This window comes from Penicillium cinerascens (assembly GCF_028974065.1).
Source record: "Penicillium cinerascens strain IBT 15544 chromosome Unknown scaffold_4_segment0_segment1, whole genome shotgun sequence".
Classification (NCBI taxonomy): Eukaryota; Fungi; Ascomycota; class Eurotiomycetes; order Eurotiales; family Aspergillaceae; genus Penicillium; species Penicillium cinerascens.
In genome coordinates this window covers 2,133,837-2,152,236 of record NW_026695298.1, presented here as the reverse complement: position 1 = coordinate 2,152,236, position 18,400 = coordinate 2,133,837, and the positions used below count along the sequence as shown (strand labels likewise).

General features: G+C 51.2%; 5 protein-coding genes across 5 annotated transcripts; 2 read left to right on the top strand and 3 right to left on the bottom strand.

The window, feature by feature from the left end:
• Positions 1–1,151: 1,151 nt before the first annotated feature.
• Positions 1,152–2,189, top strand: N7498_009906 (SIR2 family NAD-dependent protein deacylase; the record flags this gene model as incomplete). Its single annotated transcript, XM_058456962.1, has 2 exons — positions 1,152–1,497; positions 1,570–2,189. 2 exons carry the CDS (start codon positions 1,152–1,154, stop codon positions 2,187–2,189), a joined length of 966 nt encoding a protein of 321 aa, XP_058303861.1.
• An 880-nt stretch (positions 2,190–3,069) lies between these two features.
• exg2 (putative exo-beta-1,3-glucanase) lies at positions 3,070–5,800 on the top strand (the record flags this gene model as incomplete). Its single annotated transcript, XM_058456961.1, has 2 exons — positions 3,070–4,320; positions 4,376–5,800. The coding sequence occupies 2 exons, from the start codon at positions 3,070–3,072 to the stop codon at positions 5,798–5,800; spliced, it is 2,676 nt and encodes an 891-aa protein (XP_058303860.1).
• Positions 5,801–5,953: 153 nt separating this feature from the next.
• On the bottom strand, positions 5,954–9,753 carry N7498_009904 (uncharacterized protein; the record flags this gene model as incomplete). The annotated part of the gene is made up of 2 exons (XM_058456960.1): positions 5,954–6,229; positions 6,277–9,753. 2 exons carry the CDS (start codon positions 9,751–9,753, stop codon positions 5,954–5,956), a joined length of 3,753 nt encoding a protein of 1,250 aa, XP_058303859.1.
• Positions 9,754–10,692: 939 nt separating this feature from the next.
• Positions 10,693–14,227, bottom strand: N7498_009903 (putative SNF2 family helicase/ATPase; the record flags this gene model as incomplete). The annotated part of the gene is made up of 2 exons (XM_058456959.1): positions 10,693–11,085; positions 11,141–14,227. 2 exons carry the CDS (start codon positions 14,225–14,227, stop codon positions 10,693–10,695), a joined length of 3,480 nt encoding a protein of 1,159 aa, XP_058303858.1.
• Positions 14,228–15,561: 1,334 nt separating this feature from the next.
• On the bottom strand, positions 15,562–17,645 carry N7498_009902 (serine/threonine-protein kinase; the record flags this gene model as incomplete). Its single annotated transcript, XM_058456958.1, has 7 exons — positions 17,507–17,645; positions 17,318–17,440; positions 17,151–17,262; positions 16,888–17,092; positions 16,676–16,831; positions 16,141–16,625; positions 15,562–16,090 (listed from the first exon to the last, which is right to left on the bottom strand). Exons 1-7 carry the CDS (start codon positions 17,547–17,549, stop codon positions 15,562–15,564), a joined length of 1,653 nt encoding a protein of 550 aa, XP_058303857.1. The 5' UTR covers positions 17,550–17,645.
• Between the last annotated feature and the right edge of the window lie 755 nt (positions 17,646–18,400).

Here is an 18,400-nt window from a genome sequence, read left to right as displayed (position 1 = left end):
ATTCTTCTTTTTCCATCCACTGATAAATGTATCATCTGTTAACTAAATCAACTTTTGCCAAAATGCGATTAATCAACGGGGATTGTTAAAGGGAATTGTTAAAACTCACCCCACCCTGTTATAATCACCCCCACCTCTCCACTTTCCCTATCCTAAATAGGTTTAGCTTAGTAAATTAAAAACCACTATAGGCTTAAAGTGTTGACAATCCAAGGCTGAACCCTCAGTCGAACTTGGAAGGCCTAGATAAAAATGCCAAGGCCGCTGTTACCGCACTCGAAAGTATTAACTCCGAAGGGAAAGCTGGCAATAAAAACCTTAGAAAGATTCTAAGCTCGCGATAATCCAATACCCTAAGTTCTCTAGGCGTTAGAGAGTATTCTTTCTGTAGCCTGAGCTGATAACTACGCAAACCGCTGCGAATATATAATAGTATTAAAGACGTTATTAGCGGCCTTGGAATAATCATATCATGCAGCAAATATTAGTTCCCAGCATGCCTGCTTCCTTAACACACCAGAGACCTTCATTAAGACATGACTGCGCTTTTCCACCCTCTTTGTTCCGTATGAACTTTAGCATCTCTGTCGAAATGAGAATGACAATAACCAAACCGAATCCTTGGTCGTCTAGGCAAATATTCCACGCACAATAAATCTTCGCGCGAGTATTCGGGAATGGAATCATGCTGACTGAAGCCTCTCGATTCAACTTGGATCACAAGGGTGATTCTTCAATCGTTGGAGTGCCTCATTCATTATATGCCAGTCCCGGCGTTTCAATGCGCAGTGCCGTGAAGATCATGAAGATACCCGTCCAGATCACTAGGGCCGACTGCAACGGTAGTTTCTTCGCCAGCTGGATACTTTTCTTGGAAACAACCGTCATATTTTGTCTCGCCTTCGACGAGCTTCTCGTCTGTTGCAACCCCCGTGTTGAGAGCCTTGCTCCAGATGCAGCGCGAACATTTTGGTTTCAACCAAGTGAATTGCCGGGATAAAGTGTCGAGAGTATCCAGAGCAGTATTAGCCGCAACCCAAGAGTGGGCCGCTTTGCCCACGTCATTCCCGTAATACTTTACCGTATCGGATAAACACCTCTACACTTCACTTTTTCCGTTTCCTTTTCACACATTCTCTCTTCTCAACATCATGGCTTCCGTGGTAAAGCAGGCAGCTCGCATTCCGGCTGCAGACTTAGAGTCCTTCACCGAATGCCTCCAGGGCAGCCGGCGAATCCTAGCTCTTTTGGGGGCTGGCATCTCCGCAGCTTCGGGCCTCCCCACCTTTCGAGGTGCTGGAGGACTCTGGCGCTCGTTCGATGCCACGGAACTCGCAACCCCAGAAGCCTTTGAGGATAATCCGGGACTAGTTTGGCAATTTTACAACTACCGCCGACACATGGCCTTGCAGGCTCAACCCAACAAAGCTCACTACGCGCTGGCGGAGATGTCGCGAAAGAACAAAGATTTCATAACTCTATCTCAGAACGTCGACGGTACCACAACCCCTACCCTGTCTCGCCTTGTCCTTGCGTCCTGTACACTTGCTGCTAACACTTAATATTCAGGTCTATCCCAGCGGGCAGGCCACCCCATGGAACAGCTAAAATTGCTTCATGGCTCCCTTTTCAACATCAAATGCACTTCTTTCTACTGCGACTACACACGCACCAACGATTTCACAGATCCCATCGTTCCTTCCCTGGGTATCCCTCAAAAAGAATTATTTCCCGCTGCTTCTGGGGAAGACAGCTCCGAAGTTGCTTCAGCAGAACAACAGTTCAAACTCGCCAACGAAGTCGACATATCCGACCCAAGTAACCCGCTTCCTGAGCTAAGTGCAGACAATCTGCCCAAATGCCCCAAATGCAACGGTCTGCTCCGTCCTGGGGTGGTCTGGTTCGGAGAACCCCTCCCCCGTAACACCCTGGACTATATCGACGAGTGGATTAAATCCGAGCCGGTCGACTTGATGCTGGTTATCGGTACTAGTTCGAGCGTCTATCCAGCTGCCGGCTACACCGATGTGGCCCGCGAAAATGGCGCCAGAGTGGCTGTGATCAATATGGATCCAAATGATGTCGCTGGCAAACGTTCAAAGGGAGTAGGGAAGGGTGATTGGTTCTTCCAGGGTGATGCCAGTGTGATTGTCCCGGAGATCCTTAAGGGCGTTATTGGAGAGATTTGATTGATGACAAGCGACACACATCATTTTCGTAGTCATTCAAACAGCCGTCTAGGTACATAGCCAACCTTGGAAGTTTGAACTGTGGGATGAAAATTATCTATATTGGTTGAAGTGGGAACATTGGAAATATGTATAAGAAAAGAGACGAGCTCGCCGATCACGTTCGTGTAATATAGAACCACCCGCTTGAATCGCTCATCGTCAGCCGGACCCAGGAGATATTGCAAATTGGCTTCAACACTTTATTTTCTTAGTCTTTCTGGGTTTCCTCCTAGGAATTTTTTAAAACGTCTTTCTAGACAACTTTAAATCCAAGTTTTCAAAGGTCTCATTGAAAACGCCCCGACAGATGGCCATGACCACCTAAATAGGCCCACTTACAATATGTCCTTGGTACGACTTCTCTCCCTCAAGATCCACCCGGGGGCGTTGCTCCGCACAACCAGGCCGCAGACCCCACCGCGATCCAAGATAAACCAGGAACTCAAGGTGAAGATAAAACTCAATCACATGTTCCAAATCCAAGATTATTGCCCAGAAGTGAGCGCCATCCGTCCATTACGTGTCCTGCATCCCGATTAGGACGCCCTCCCCACTAACGCATGGGGCAAAAGCAAAACAAAAAACCCCGAAGTTCACCCAGAACCAACAAACATCTCCAGCACACCTCAACCCGATCCTCGAACCCAAGCGCACGAAGCATACCGGCCCAATTGCTTTAATTACGATTCCGACGTGCTGATTTCGCGCGCTGCACTTGTCCCACCACGTTACGTTCCGCGGGGACCACGCCACGCTGGCATTCCACGTCCCCCACCCCCCTGAACCGAGGATCGGCCTCTCGCACGCTAGCTACATACTGCGGATCGGTTGATCGGTCATGCCGGGCCAATCTCGCAGTCGGGACCGCCATGGCGGGGAGAGGGATCGCGCACGCGAGCGGGAGCGGGAGCGCAGACGGAAGCGCGATAGGGAGCGCGAGTATGTCCAGGGCCGCTATGAAGATGATGGTGCCGTGTCTAGCCCGGGGGCTTCACGTGGGAAGTACAAATTCCGTGGAGAGTCTGGATATGATTCCGGCACGCCTGCGGATAGTGACTACGAGGACCGGAAGCGCGAACAACGGCAACGGAGAAGGCAGCGGGACGAGGAGAGGGCTTACAATGAAGCTGTTGATGAGCGAAGGAGGGAAAGGGCTTACAATGATGCCGTGGAGGGTAGGAAAAGGGAGAGGTCTAAGGCGAAAGAGTCGCCTGCTACGTCACCGGTTAAGAAACGGGATCGAGAGCGAGATCGCGATGGACATCGGAGGAAGAGGGACGTTGATGATGAGGGGAGCCCGACTAAGGATGTGAGGGAGAGGAGATCCCGAGCGAGGGATGAGAAGGGGAGAGAGAGTTCTCGAGATCCTGATGCCGAAGCGCGAAGGCAGAGACGTCGAGAACGAAAGGAAAGTGAGCGCGAGCGCGAAAGGAGCTTGGAGGCTGCTGCTGCTGTGTCGGCGGCGCGCAAACATAAGAGTACCGAATCGACGAGCAGTGCTTCGCACCTTCTCAGCGCGGATGCCCTAGCCCGACTGGCTTCTGAGAATGAACGGGATGACAGGGATGATCGTCGGCAGCGCTCTCGAGACCATAACCGGGAACGTTCCCGAGACCATGATGAGGATCGCAGGGAGCGCCGGCGGCGGAAAAAGGCCGCATTAATTGGAGGTGCCGGCGAGCTCGGTGAAGCTCTCATCGAGGGAAGGTCGAGGCACAAGTCTGGAGCACGAGTCGTGTCCGGTGCCTACCTGGAAGAAGGCCGGAGCCGGGAGATGAACATGCGGCGTCGGGGAGGTGGCGGGCCTGCAGTGGAAGAGTGGAAACAGGAAGACAGCTGGGAGGGCAGCTTTGAGAGTGGCGAGAGACGGCCATTCTGGAAGTTCTGGACGAACTGGTCCAAGAAGAAACGGATCGTGATTGGAAGTATAGCAGCGGTGTTGATATTGCTAGCCATCATCATCCCGGTTGCCATTATCGCAGGGAAGGGGAAAAGCAGCGGCTCGGGCTCCAGCTCCAGCTCCAGCTCCTCTGATTCATCTTCACCTTCCAATTCCAACCTTGATGGCATCAGTGAAGATAGTATTCCGGTGAGTTCCAACAGCTTCATAGCGAAGGAGTTAATGCTGACCTTGACATCCCCAGTCTTATGCAAAGGGTACTTACTTGGATCCATTCACATGGTACGATACGGAGGGTTTCAACGTCACTTTTACCAATGACACCGTCGGTGGTTTGTCTCTCATGGGCCTAAACTCGACATGGTCTGACACTGCAAGGCCAAACGACAATGTGCCCCCTTTGAACGAGAAGTTCCCTTATGGCTCACGGCCAATCCGTGGCGTGAACCTCGGCGGATGGCTTTCGATCGAACCATTCCTTACGCCATCTTTGTTCGACGGGTACTCGTCTGGAGCTGACGTCGTTGACGAGTGGACTTTGACTGCGAAGTTGGGGCCTTCGGCAGCAAACACCATTGAAAAACACTATGCAACCTTCATCACTGAATCTGACTTCGCAGAGATCCGGGAGGCCGGACTTGATCACGTCCGCATCCAATATTCATACTGGGCTGTTACAACCTACCCCGGTAACCCCTACCTCCCGAAGATTTCCTGGCGGTACCTCCTCCGCGCAATCGAGTATTGCCGAAAATACGGACTTCGCGTCAAACTCGACCTCCACGGTATTCCTGGTAGCCAGAACGGCTGGAACCACAGTGGCCACCAGGGCCTGATCGGGTGGCTCAACGGGACAGACGGCGAGCTGAATGCGCAAAGATCTCTCGACGTCCACAACCAGCTGTCACAATTCTTTGCGCAGGACCGATACAAGAACATCGTTACAATGTACGGCTTGGTCAACGAGCCACTCATGCTCGACCTCCCCGTGGAGAGTGTTCTCAACTGGACACTGGTAGCCGCCGAACTCGTCCGCAGCAATGGATTCGAATCCACGATAGTTTTTCACGACGGATTTCTCAACCTCGACAGGTGGGCCCACATGTTCAAAACCCACCCCGACAACATGTACCTGGACACCCACCAGTACACGACCTTCAACACAGCCGAGATCGTCCTAAACCACACCGCCAAGGTCGAAATCATCTGCAACAGCTGGAAACCCATGATCTCAAATGTTAACAGCACAACCACTGGCTGGGGCCCGACGATCTGCGGCGAATGGTCCCAAGCTGATACCGACTGCACCCAATTCTTAAACAATGTCGGCCGCGGTACGCGCTGGGAGGGAACTTATGACCCCAGTTCCTCAACAGCCTACTGTCCAACAGCAGACGAGGATACCTGCAGCTGTGCAAATGCCAACGCACCCGTATCTGAGTACTCTGACGTATATAAACAGTGGCTGCAGACCTACGCCGAGGCGCAGATGTCTGCATTTGAGACTGCACAAGGCTGGTTCTACTGGACCTGGCGCACAGAGTCTTCAGCGCAGTGGAGTTATCGTTCTGCGTGGAAGAATGGATACATGCCTCAGAAAGCATATTCGCCTTCGTTCAAGTGCGGAGACACAGTGCCTGATTTCTCTGGATTGGCTGAGAATTACTGAGTGATGTTTATGATGGACTTGCTCTGTTTTTTGTTTTTTCATTGTGTCTCTTGCATCTGCATTGGATATCCTTTTTTTGGTGTTTTTCTGTATATCAACGCAACCTTAGATCGGCATACCCTCGGAATAGTTTTGTTTTCTTCTTAGCTGTATTCAAAACCAGCCTCCCTGCTCCCACATACCACACTCGTAGCGACAACTGTCCTTCAGTTCCTTGTCTTCCACACATCGCAGTAGCTTGTTCACACGCTCGAAGTCAATCGGCTTCATGATCCAACCATTAAAGCCCGCATCGATGTATGACTGCATGTCACTCTCCTTCAAGGAAGCAGAGACTGCAAAGATGGGAACGTGGCGGTTCTCGTTAGGCGCGTGTGCCTCGTGTTCACGGATGATCTTCGTTGCGTTAAAGCCGTCCACGATGGGCATCTGGGTTCGTCAGCTTGAAATGAATTTACGAGGTTGGTGTACCATACTTGCAGGTCCATCAGGACGGCGTGGAAGCAGAGGGGGAAATCGAAGTACGTAGTGGTGCATTCCTTGCCATTTCTAGTTAGGTGGACAAAGTGGCCGAGTTTCTCCAGGCGCTTTTGCACGATGGCGCTGTTGATGGGGTCGTCCTCGGCGACGAGGATGCGGAGTTCAGAGGGTCGTTGGGGCATTTCAGTGGAGGGGTCGTGCCGCTTAGGATTGGCTGTGCCTTCGGTGGATGTCTTTGAGGGAGGTGTGCAGGATGATTCGTAATGAGCCTTCTCCTTGTGGATGGGAAGAGCGAGGTCTCGAGATTCGCCGGACTTGAGGGATATATCAACGTCCAAGAAGTTTTGAGGGGGAATAGTCTCGTCACCGCAGCGACAGCGAATTCCTTCACTTTGTACTGCCTCATTTGGCTTCTGCCCATCATCACTTTTGCTCTGGCAGGTCTCGCAAGATGTTTGATCTTCATCTGAAGCATTGTTTGGCCGTTGGATATTATCTATCTGACCGCTTGCTGAGTCTTCTTTCGAAGCCTCCTGAGGAGTATCATGTGATTCCTTCTCTGGCAATGGGAAATTGACTCTGATCTTGAAGCAGCTGCCTTTACCCTCTTCAGACCTCAGGCTAAGCTGCCCATTCATGTTTCGAACTATGCGAGCAACCAAAGCGAGTCCCAGTCCGAGAACACTTTCCGTCTCCGTGGCCGAGTCCTTCGCGTCTTTCCCATACTTGGGATTCCGCATGTAACCCGAGTTGGAAACTTGCTCCAACTCACAAAACAGCGTTTCAACAGTCTCTGAAGACATGCCCGATCCGGTGTCGTGAATAGCCACTTCCACCGTGATATGTTCAGGCTTCCAGCACTCACTCGGAACACATGATTCGATGGTAACAGCTCCAGATGAAGTGTGCTGAACGGCATTGCTGATTAGATTGGTGATGACTTGACGCACACGCCGCTGGTCACCGAGAACTGGCGGTAATGCAGCGTGCTGCACAATCTGAAGATCGACGTGTTTTTGTCTCGCTTCTTCCCAGAAGATATCAGTTGCTTCACAAAGAGTCTCTGATAGACTGAAGAGTTCATCTTTTATTAGCCTTTGGCCGTTCTCGGCGTTCGTGAGATCCAGGAGATCGTTTATGATGTAGACGAGAGATTTGGACGCGGAATGTGATCTGGATAGGTTTTCACGTGTTTCCTGATTGAGGCTTCCGTCTAATGCAATTTCCAGGTAATTAATGATTGCGTTCAATGGCGTGCGGAATTCGTGCGCGGAGTTGGCAAGGAGTAACCTCATCAGCTGGTTGTTTTGCATCGCGGCCTCTTTCTCTTGCCAGATCTCGCTGAAAGTTCGGTATAGCAGAGACAAGATGGATGCTTTTCCAAACTCCGCGGCAGACCACTCAGCCTGGCGATTTGGCTTGTCGAGACCATTTTGTGGAACACCTGCAAGGCTTTGGTGGTTCTCATTTTGATTATCGCTGCGAAAGAAAATGATGAAGTCATGTCCGTCGCCCGAAAGAGGTATATATAGTAAGCCTGACAGATGCCGAAAACCGGGTGAGTAATCGAGATCTTCGAAGTCAGAGAGAATATTCGTCGACCACAGCACCGTATCGAGCTCTTTGGCACTCAAATATTCAAGGAGAGCCAGCACTTCTTGTGAATCGAACGGTCTGCCCAGGATCTTGATTTCTCCCAAGATGGATGCGGCGGCATAATCAGCCCCGAAGAGACCAAGGAGATCACCTGATGGGCATTTCACGTTGTCACTGTTTGTATGCTCTGGAGATGCGCTCTGCTCCTTCAACTGAAACGGAAGTGTGTAGGAAAGACGCTCGATGTTGCTGGAGACAGCCACGCTCATAATCCAACACACCTTCTGAAGAAGCGGGTGGAGTTGCAAATCCGCATCATAGGATTGGCATGATATCAAGCCCCACAACTTTCCAAAGACATAGCTCCCAATGGAGATACATGCTTTCATCGGCTGGTCCATATTCTCAGAAGTCTCTGAGGCTACTGGCAAGTAGCAGTGGGATAAGTCCAGGCCCAACCGATTTGTTGATACTCGGTAAATCAGCTCAGCAGTTTCGCTTCTCTTTCGGTATGAGAATGACACTGGGCTCCGCAGATATCGCTTTTTCGCATCGTCGGGGAATACCGACTCTTCAAAGTGAAGACCTTCACATGATTCCAGGTCTAGTGATGAATCGACAGCATCTGCAATGACGAGTCCATTGCGATCGCCGTCGAAATGGAACATGGACACTCGATCAAATTGCGTCAGTTGCTGTATAGTCAGAACGGCGTGCTGTACCAGAACATTCAATGTCTGCGCACTGGCTATCGGATGCAGGATGCGTGGAAGGGCATTCAAAAGCTCGGAATCCAGCGTTGCTCTGCTCTGATCCGGGTTTTTGGATTCGTTGAGACGGCCAACTTCACCAGATTTGAGGGAGTCATGAGGCATTTTTTCTTGTGTGTTTTCGATGCCTGGCTCCAACTCCAGCTCCAGTTCACAGATGACATAATTCTTGTATATATTGCTGGTATGCATGGTACACCACACCCGCTTTGTTTCGTCTGCCACAGCTGCGATGGATAGATCAAAGATTTCTGGCCCAGAAATCTTCACGTCATACTCATCATCCAAAACAAATCCGACATGCGAAAGAAAGATGCTTTGCTGAGAGTCAGGCAGGATACTGCAGATCGACTCGAGCTCGAAGAGCTCATCGGGGGTGTAGCCTAAAATCTCCTTGGAGTTGCTGCTAGCAACTTGTGCAGTCAAGGTACCGCCAGACTCGCAGATAACCAGGAATGCGCCAAACGGTTGAATCAAAGTCCGAACTTCATCTTCATGTGAGTATTGCAAACCTGCTGTCTTTCTGCTGATATCCAAAATCCTCCCGCCCTCCAGATTGGTCTGCTGCAATTGTTCTTGAAGACTAGGAGTCTCTGGAGAGCCCCGACTGTTGGGTGAACTTGACTTCGACTCCGGGAATGGATTACCGAGTGTCGGAACTATTGAAAGCGATGGCGATACCCCAGAATAGCTTCCTCTCTCCTGACGCATGCGAGCCAAATAGTCCGGCCGTTTTGTGGAACCCACTCCAATCGTCCCATTCTTCTTGAGTGCATCGGTGAATGGAGAGAAGGGAGTCTCGAGTTTGTCTAACGAAGGTGTATGAAGGGCCGAAGATGGATTGGAATCGAAAGAAACAACAGATCGGATGGGGAAGACACGCTCGGTTGTATCGTTGGCAAGTTGAGGAAGCTTCAGCTTGGATGGAGGCAGCTCGATAACGGTCGACATCTCGGTCTTTGCATCTGACAAGATGCACACGGATTTAGGTTCTGATAATGTTCGTGCAAGGATTTCTTTGTCGTCGGACTGCTTGTCTTCTTTGTCTTCGTTTTCGGATCCATCGTTAATGACCTTCCAGTTGCCATGACCGTCCGGGCCATTCATTCTCTGTGCGGGTTTGTACACCAGGTGCTAGCTAATATTATTCTCTATACCGTCGATTGAAATTAATGCTCTGGAAACTCTGAACTGAAGGAGGAAAAGAATTTGGATCGGGTGAATTCACCATTTGACTGTGTGGGGGTGGAGATACTTTAGCGCTTAAAGCTGCAGCTCATAAAAGAAGCAAAATAAAGACATAAAAGAGCAATATTCAAAGGGTGACCGGGGTCTAAATGCATTGAATGTTTGAGAAAACTCGCGCCTTTCCCGGAGTTTGGAGTTTGGTCTGTGCCTCGCCTCCAGCTACGAACCAATGTCAAGGCATTTTCCCAGAGCACGAAGCTTTCCATAGTACACGTGTTTCCGGTTTGCTCGTCCGGTTCGCCAGGGACTACCGCCGGAAATGCTCTCGCGATCCATGAACCGAAGGCTACCCTCGAAAGACGCCTCGTACATCTTCAGGCCCAGCCAAAGAGCTTTGAATTGTAGAGAATATTCTGCAGAGTCTTGCTCGGTCCTTGTTTCCGGCCAATGGTATATTTTGCCATTGCCCGAAGTTGTGTCATGCAATTTGACTCGCGGGCTTGTTGTCCGGGCATTTCCGTTCAACCATGTCACAGCGTTGTTCTCACCCTTGGCTTTGCCCTGATGGCTTAGCCTCTACAGTTGATGTACTCCCGGGGGCTGGGCAGAGCCTTATGCGATGATACACGCAAAGGCTGTATGTATGTCTTCATGAAATGACATATCAAGAAAATTACAAGAAATTGGTACCACGCGCCATAGACCGAAACCGAAAAAATAAACAAAAAAGGGTCTAATAGTCACCAGACCTCAAATCCCATGTTCCTGTATCCAACCTTGTACCCTTTAAACCTCCATCAAAACTCCCCTAGAATGCTCCTATTTCATTGGGATCAAATTCATATCACACCAGGCCATTTACCAACGTCGACCATATACCGAATCCTCAGGCGTCGATCGATCAGACGGGAGCCAGCGTTTCCGGTCACGCGAGTCCGATCGTTGGGGAGAAGGAGCAGAGGTGAGGTCGTCCACCGCACGCAATAGCCCAGTAGGCTTGAAGTCTAGCGTATCCTGCTTGTCTTGGAATTTTGACTCGGCGTCTCGGCCGAAGAGGGCCATCATATCGCCCATGGTTAATTTGCCGGCGGCGGACTTGCCCTCGAGCGTCATTTTGGCGAGCTCGCGCTTGCGATCTTGTAGGTCGACGATTCGCTCCTCTACTGTGCCCTTGATGATCATGCGGTAGATCTTGACGTCAACTGTTTGGTTGAGACGGTGCACTCGGTCAATGGCTTGTTCCTCGACGAACTGGGTATCACATGTTAGCCATGGAAATTAAAAAGTCGCATGAAATTTAACTTACCGGATTCCAGAAAGGCTCCAGAATGACGACACGACTGGCAGCAGTCAAGTTGAGACCCAGCGCACCGGCACGCAAACTACAGAGCAGCACTCGAGTACCACTGTTATTCCGCAGTTGGTTGAGACTGGCTTCACGGTGATCGTTTCTCATTCCACCATCGTAACGCGCAAATCCAATGTTGGCACGCTTCAGGAAAGGCTCAATCTTGTCAAGCATTGAGGTGAAGACCGAGAAGACAATGAATTTGTAATCCGCCGACTCCTTGCGGAGAATCTTCATCAAATGACGAACTTTGGTCGAGGGCAGTTCACCGTTCTCACCCTCCTCGGGGTTCTGATAGATATCATCATCCGTGTCGGATTCATTTTCGGAGTCACTCAAGGCAATGGGCTTGGACTTCTTGCCGGACGGAGAGTCCATAACATCGTCGTCCGTTTCTGAATCGTCAGAGCCAATCCAATCTCCGCCGCCTTCGGCATTTTCATCGTCAGAGCCGCCAGCTTTGCCAAGACTGGGCATCTTGCGTTGGTCTTCGGGGACAATCCATTCGGCGTCGTCTTCGTCTTCATCATCGCTATCGATGACGACTCGTCGGTTTCTCCGAGACCGAGCAGGTTGTTGCTCCGCGGCATCTTCTTTGCGGTGTTTATGTGCTTTCTTCGATTTGTGTTTCTTCTTCTCCTTGCCCATAAAGTCGGTATTCAAGTCCTTTTCGCACTCACTGCAGCGACTAGCACCACTCTTGGCTTCGGCCTGGCTGAGCTCGGTTTGGCACACGTCACACTTCTTGGCCATGACACTGAGGCCACCGAAAAGATCGGCCACGTCATCCAGGTCGTTTGGCTTTGATTCCTTCGACTGACTGGACGAGTTTCCATTCTGCAAAAGGACGTCCTTGTCGGCGGCCAAATCACTCTTGACCAGATCGGGGTGGTTGCAGGATTGACGCAGACGCAAGAGGAGAACCAAAGCCCCAGCGTAGTCAACCTTGGAGCCGTCCATCATCTGCTCCAATCTGTTTTCAGTTCGTTGTTCCAGACGCTTGTAAAAGTTCATCTCTCCTTCCATGAATTCGGCGTCCACTCTGATGACCTCGCGTTTGACGATCTTGAAACCGTTGGAGGGCTTCTTTTCGCGTCCCTCCGAACCCTCGGCATCCTTCTCCTCATTCCCTTTCAAGACATCCTTAGTACGGCGTTTCATGAACGCCTTCAAGTAGACCCGCAGGCGCTGAATGGCAAGTCCACCACGTCCGTTGGCGAGTGGCCGGCTAATTTGATCTCTCCAAGCAGCCAGGTCGTCAAAGGGCTTGATCCGAAGGAACTTGATCAAACTCTGCAGTTCATCAAGGTTGTTCTGCATGGGTGTCCCTGTCAAGCACCAGCGGAACCTGGCGTCGAGTGCACAAGCAGCTTGTGTAGCCTTCGCGTTGCGATTCTTGATAGTGTGAGCCTCATCAAGAATGATGCGGTACCAATGCACAGCAAAAATGCCGTTCTTTTTGCTCTTGTCTGAAGCAGCCGTCGCAGACTCCGAGGTGAGAGTGCCGTAAGTAGTAATCACCACGTCGTAGTCGTCTAGCGAGCGGGCCGTCTTGGCTCGGTTGGTGCCGTGGTAGACGCAAACGCGGAGCTTGTGAGATTTCTCAACTTTGTCAAGAATCTCGCCTTCCCATTGCTTGATGAGAGCCAAAGGAGCGACAACAAGTGTGCTCTTGCTGACGGGAGTTGATGATGCAGACTCTTTGTCCTTCTCAAATGAGTCAGTTGTCTTGCTGTGTTCGCCGGTTTCGGAATTGCGATTCTTGAGAAGGAGGGCAATGGCCTGGACGGTTTTACCAAGACCCATATCGTCGGCAAGAATTCCGCCCTTGGGGAAGATTCCTTTGGTGGTACGTCGGCCAGTCTCCTTGTCGCACATCCACTTGACACCATCAATTTGATGAGGTAGAAGAGTAACCTTGAGGCCTTCGACGGCTCCGCTATCATCATCATCATCATCGTCGTCGCTGTTGTCCGCTTCTTCGTCATCTTCTTCATCGGCTTCATCGGCTTCATCCTCGACCTCGCTTTCGGAAGCGTTTTCCGATGCCGCTGTTGCCTTTTCTTTGGGTTTGTCGATCGACTCTGGCTCAGCTGGCTTTGTGTCGTTGACGGTCACACCCTCAAGCTGAGCAGCCAAATCATCAAGATCCCCACCGACATCCTTCTTTTCCATTGGCGCAGGTGCAGCTGACTCAGCGTTTCCTGAAATAATCTTGCTCTTGTTCTTCTTCTTTCCTTTGCCTTTGCCTTTGCCCTTGCCCTTGGTCTTTGGTTTTGATGGCTTATCTTCCTCATCTTCAAAAGCGCCTTCGAGCAGAGCTTTGATATTCTCGTTTGCTTTCTCCGAATCAACATAACCATATATATCCATAGAACCAAAGCCAGGAGCATTACTACTGCTGAAGCTCGGCGCATTGTTGCTAGATTGGCTCTCATCTTTAGTCAGATCAATGAATGCTTGGAGATTCTTTGACGCGTTCGAAGCTTTTGGTGCCGAAGGCTTCGACGTGAAGATCGGTCTTGGGGCACGAGGAGTTGTCCAGGTCACATTTTCGGGGCGTTTGATTGGAGTCGCGCCGGGGGGATATCCCGATGGGTATCCCGATCGATGGTCGTTGTAGGCTGACGGTCGCACGGGCTGGAAGGGATTAAAAGGGCCACGCTTTGCTGCAGCCGATGCAGTATCGGTAGGTGCTGGGTGGGGGTGATAGCTCTGAGGAGCTCCATGATGCTGTCCACGGTACTGCGACTGCGACTGCGACTGCGACTGCGACTGCGACTGCGACTGTGGCTGCGACTGTGGCTGCGGCTGCGACTGCTGGGCGGGGCGGTGATGCTCTGGCCGTGACCCATTTGCTTTTGGAATGTTGAAGAGGTGGTTTGACTGATTCTTGGACTGGTTTGGCTGATTGGAACGGTACTGAGAGGGGCCGATCGGCGAAGGTTTGCCAAACTCTGGGTGTTGTGTGGCGGAAGCCCGAGGTTGTTCGCCCCTCTTGTTCGGAGTGAGGGGATCTGCCGGTGCGTTGCTTTCTCTGGCCATAGTTGTGAGTTCAGTCGTCAGCGAAGACTTGATGGCCAAACGCCTGGGCGGATTCTGAGCGGTGTCAAGAGCTGGCGGTCGTCGAGCAGCTCAGGTGTTATCTGAATCGCAACAGGAATGTTCTCTGTGATCGCAAAATCTTCTCTGCAGACTGGGCGCACGAGGCAAGGGGTGGGACAGCTGACAGCATCGAGGTAAGTTAGCTTTGTGTGGAATCTTGGTGGGATCGTCTTATCGGAATGGTCAAGTCCACCATACTATTCGCCTGAAAGGCTCAAGAGGCATGGACACAGCCTGTCATAGGAAATCAAGCTGCCGAAGGCTAGCACGACTCACCTCAGATCAAACCATCACAGACCAAAGATTTTGACGCGGGGAAAGTGGGAGATGAGGAAGAATCGCGGGTTGAGAGCGTTATCGATAATCAATTTGTTTTGGGCGGATTCCCTGGCAACGGCTGTGGCCTCAGGCACGAAACCTAGTATTCCGAGCAAACTTGACTACACATCAGCGCCTCCAGGCCGATTTGAGGAGAAAGAATGAGGTTTGGTAGAGTACAAGAAGAACGAAGAAAGCTCGGTAGGGAGAGACCCCAAGCCCGAATGGCGTCACCTAGACTACCTGTTCATATCGGAGATAAATTGAGTTTGGTGTTTACTGGTTCCAATGCTGACAAGAGGGATATTTATGGTATTTCGTGGAATATCTAGCACTAAAGACATTACATACGCCTATTTTGCAGCCTCAAAATGCAAGCCCCCGTCCCTTCTAAACCAAAGGAGAAGAAAAATTGTCGTGTGCATCGATGAAAGGATGAGATCTATGAGATCCAAACACAACAGATAAAATAAAACACAATTGTGAACAGAAAATGTTCAAAAAGCCGCCCACAATGACATAAGGGTAAATTTGTCGATCTGTACAAAATGACAGTGAAGAAATGTTAAAGATAGGAAACAAATGAATCGTCGCTGAGTCCAGGGAATCTAGGAGAGTAATGTGGAGATGCCACGGGCAATCCGTCGTTTTCTGCAGATATAATCGCAGGTCAAATGTATGATAAGATATCCATCAAGGCCCGGACATGGCTTCCCATTCTCTGAAGCGCTTCGAAGGTAGAGTGAAGTCGAAATGGTGAGGGCAATCCGAGCCGTCTGAATGGAGTGCGTGGAAGACCCGAATGGACGAGGCCGATTAGCCTCCAGTAGTTCAGGCCAATAGCACTGCCTGAAATTAGAAGGCGAACTGTTGCTCCGGTGCAACCAGTGCTTACCAGCGGGAAATATCAAAGATAATTCCTATCACCGGTTAAATCTTTCTTCGACGGAGCATGCTCAGCTGATGATTTGCCTGGCACCCTCTTTACCCAAAACACCGGGCTCGGTGGGCTTTGGACTGCGGTCGCGGCCCTTCTTCCGACTGAGGAAGGACAGCATGCCACTGTTGGATCCCTTGCCCTTGTTCTCCTCGCCCTGCAACCCCTCTGCGGGAAGGGTTGAGCTATGATTAGCGAGCTCACTCCAGCTGCCGGCCTCTTCAAGTACCATTTGCACTCCACCACCTTTGCTTGGTTTCCGTGTGCCGCTTCGCTGGGGGTTTGGAGGTAAAGGGCGATGAAAGGAGGGAGCTGGAGGAGGAATGGGAGAAGGAGAGATGCGGGGCGAAGGTGGCTGCGGGCCGGCCGAACCATTCGGGTCGAGATTCTCACTGAACATCGTGAAGTTTTCGGTTGGGGGGACTCGGTGGATGGATCCATCCTGTTGCGGGGTTGAAACGTTTCGAACGGACGATTCAGGTTGCGAGGGGTGGCGGGCATGGGGTGTGGAGGTAGCGGTCGTGACAGGAATGCAGTCTTCGGGGTTTCTAGAGAGGACGTTAGTGCAGCCCGGGTAATGTCAAAAGGTTCAGCTCACATTGCTGCAGCAATGGCCTCCGCGGCGGTGATTTGGAAGCTGACGGTGGTGTAGTCGAAAGGTTCAAACATTGTTTCGATGAGGCGATGAAGCTCATCCTCCCGAATCTCTTTGGCGGTGGCATCATCACGGAGTTCCGCGCGGGGTTTCTGTCGACGAGCCCGGGCTTCCAGTGGAGCTTCCTCTAAGAGTAGCTCCTCCAAATCGTACGTCGCATCGAAATTGGTCTTTTCGCTGGAGGGTCGGAATACCGGAGCATACTCTTTGCGCTCAAGAGCGGCAAAGTCGATATCTGCGAAGAACATGTGCTGGGTAAAGCTTTCGAAGCCGATCGCACCGATGCGGCGACTACGGTCCTTTTCCATCAATGCACCCAAGGCCCGTAGACAGGGGACTGATACCGCGGGGTTGGTGACATAGTATTTCGGTTGCGCTTTCTTGATGTTTTCGCTCAACGTTTCCTGGCTGCGGCCTTCGAATGGTCGCTGAAGAGACATTAGACCGAACACGAATTCGCCTGCTATCGAAGACATACCTTGTTGTAGATGCACTCGTAAAAAGTCACACCTAATGACCACCAATCGACTTCGTAGTAGTACCCAGTCCCTTCGTAGACCTCCGGGGCCAAGTAAGCCAGGGTTCCTGATTTGCTCGTGAGAGGTTTTCCAGGTCGGAAATCGGAGGCAACATTCTAAAGCATACAAAGTTAGCATGGTAAAGGACAGGGATCGAGATATTGGGACGTACGAAATCAGCCAAATGGACATGTCCCTCGGAATCCAACAGCACGTTATCGGGCTTGAGATCGCGATGGATGATACCCTGCGAATGGATATACTTCAAAGCGCAGCCCAGCTCGGCCATCCAGAACCGCACTGCTTCCTCCGTGAAGCACTTGCGCGAGATATGAAACCGGAGATCACCGCCATTCATCAAGTCGACCACAATGTAACTGGAGAATGAATTAATGACTGGGCCCAAAAACTGGTGTGAAATCGATCAAGACGTACATATACTCTATATCCTGGAAACTGTAACGCAAGTTGCAAAGGAAAGGGTGGTTCAGATGCTCGAGCATTCTGCGTTCGCGGATAATGTTCCGTACGCTCTCCGAACGTACAACTGCAGATAAAGTTAGATGTTTTTCAGATGAAATTAGTGTGGGGAATGAACATACCCTCCTCCTTGCGAATATATTTGAGGGCAAATGTCAAGCCTGTGTCTTTCCTCTCGACAATGCGAACCTTTCCAAAGGCGCCTTTTCCGACCACGCGAAGGAGGCGGAAGTGGTTGAGGTTGACTGGTGGTAATCAGCATCCGTTGGCCATGCCTGCACGTCTCAAACTCCCCACAATAAACGACCTACCTGCATCATTGCAAGCCACGGGCTTTCCCTGAGTATTTCCCATTGTGACGAGTCGAAACGTGGACCGAGGTATTCTATGCTCAGCTAGAGACTTCCAGCGACATCACACTTGGTCGGAAAACCTCAAAGACGAATCGTGTCAAACGGGCCAGTTGAGTGAGTAACGGGCGCAGAAACGGTGATGATATGCGAGTGTCGATCGTAAAACACGAGGTCCATGGGAGACTGAGAGATCCCGGAGGTAGAATTGCGGAGCGGGGGGTTCGGGTTCAATGGATCGCGGGCGAGTTCGGGCGTCAACGTCAACAAGTGCGCGAATCGAGGGTCAGACTAATGCGACAAGATGCACGCATCAAAAGAACTGGATAAGAGGAGGACGAAGTTATGTATGTTCCAGAAAAACGGCTCGGGCTCGGGAAGCTAAGGAGAACCCAAAACGCGCCGGTGCAGAGACGGGAAGGGAGAAACACGCCGACGGGAAGTGAGACCGACAGGAACAAGAGCGAGGCGTGTTCTTTAGCAGAAAAGATTGTCTCTCTCTCCTTCAAAGGTTGTAGGTTGAAAGAAAGGGGATGCCGAGCGGTCAAGAGGTTCACCAAGCGGCAGTAAGGTGGCCAATCAATGATCTTGGGGAAGGGGCGGGCCCTCGTCTACTTTCACTTTTAGAGGTGTCGATCTACATTTCCCTGTCTCAAAGGGGCTCATCTCCTAAATGGGCTTGGTTGCTCCGTGCCTCTCTGCGTCGACGGACCTTGCCTGGAACAGACAAGTTCTGCACGGGGACCCACGCACACGAAAGGAGGGAGGGAAAAGAGGGTCGCGACTAATTCGACGGAGTTCGACTAAGCGGACTTGTGGAGGCTAGGAAAACCCGTCGCGGTGATTCGGGGAAAC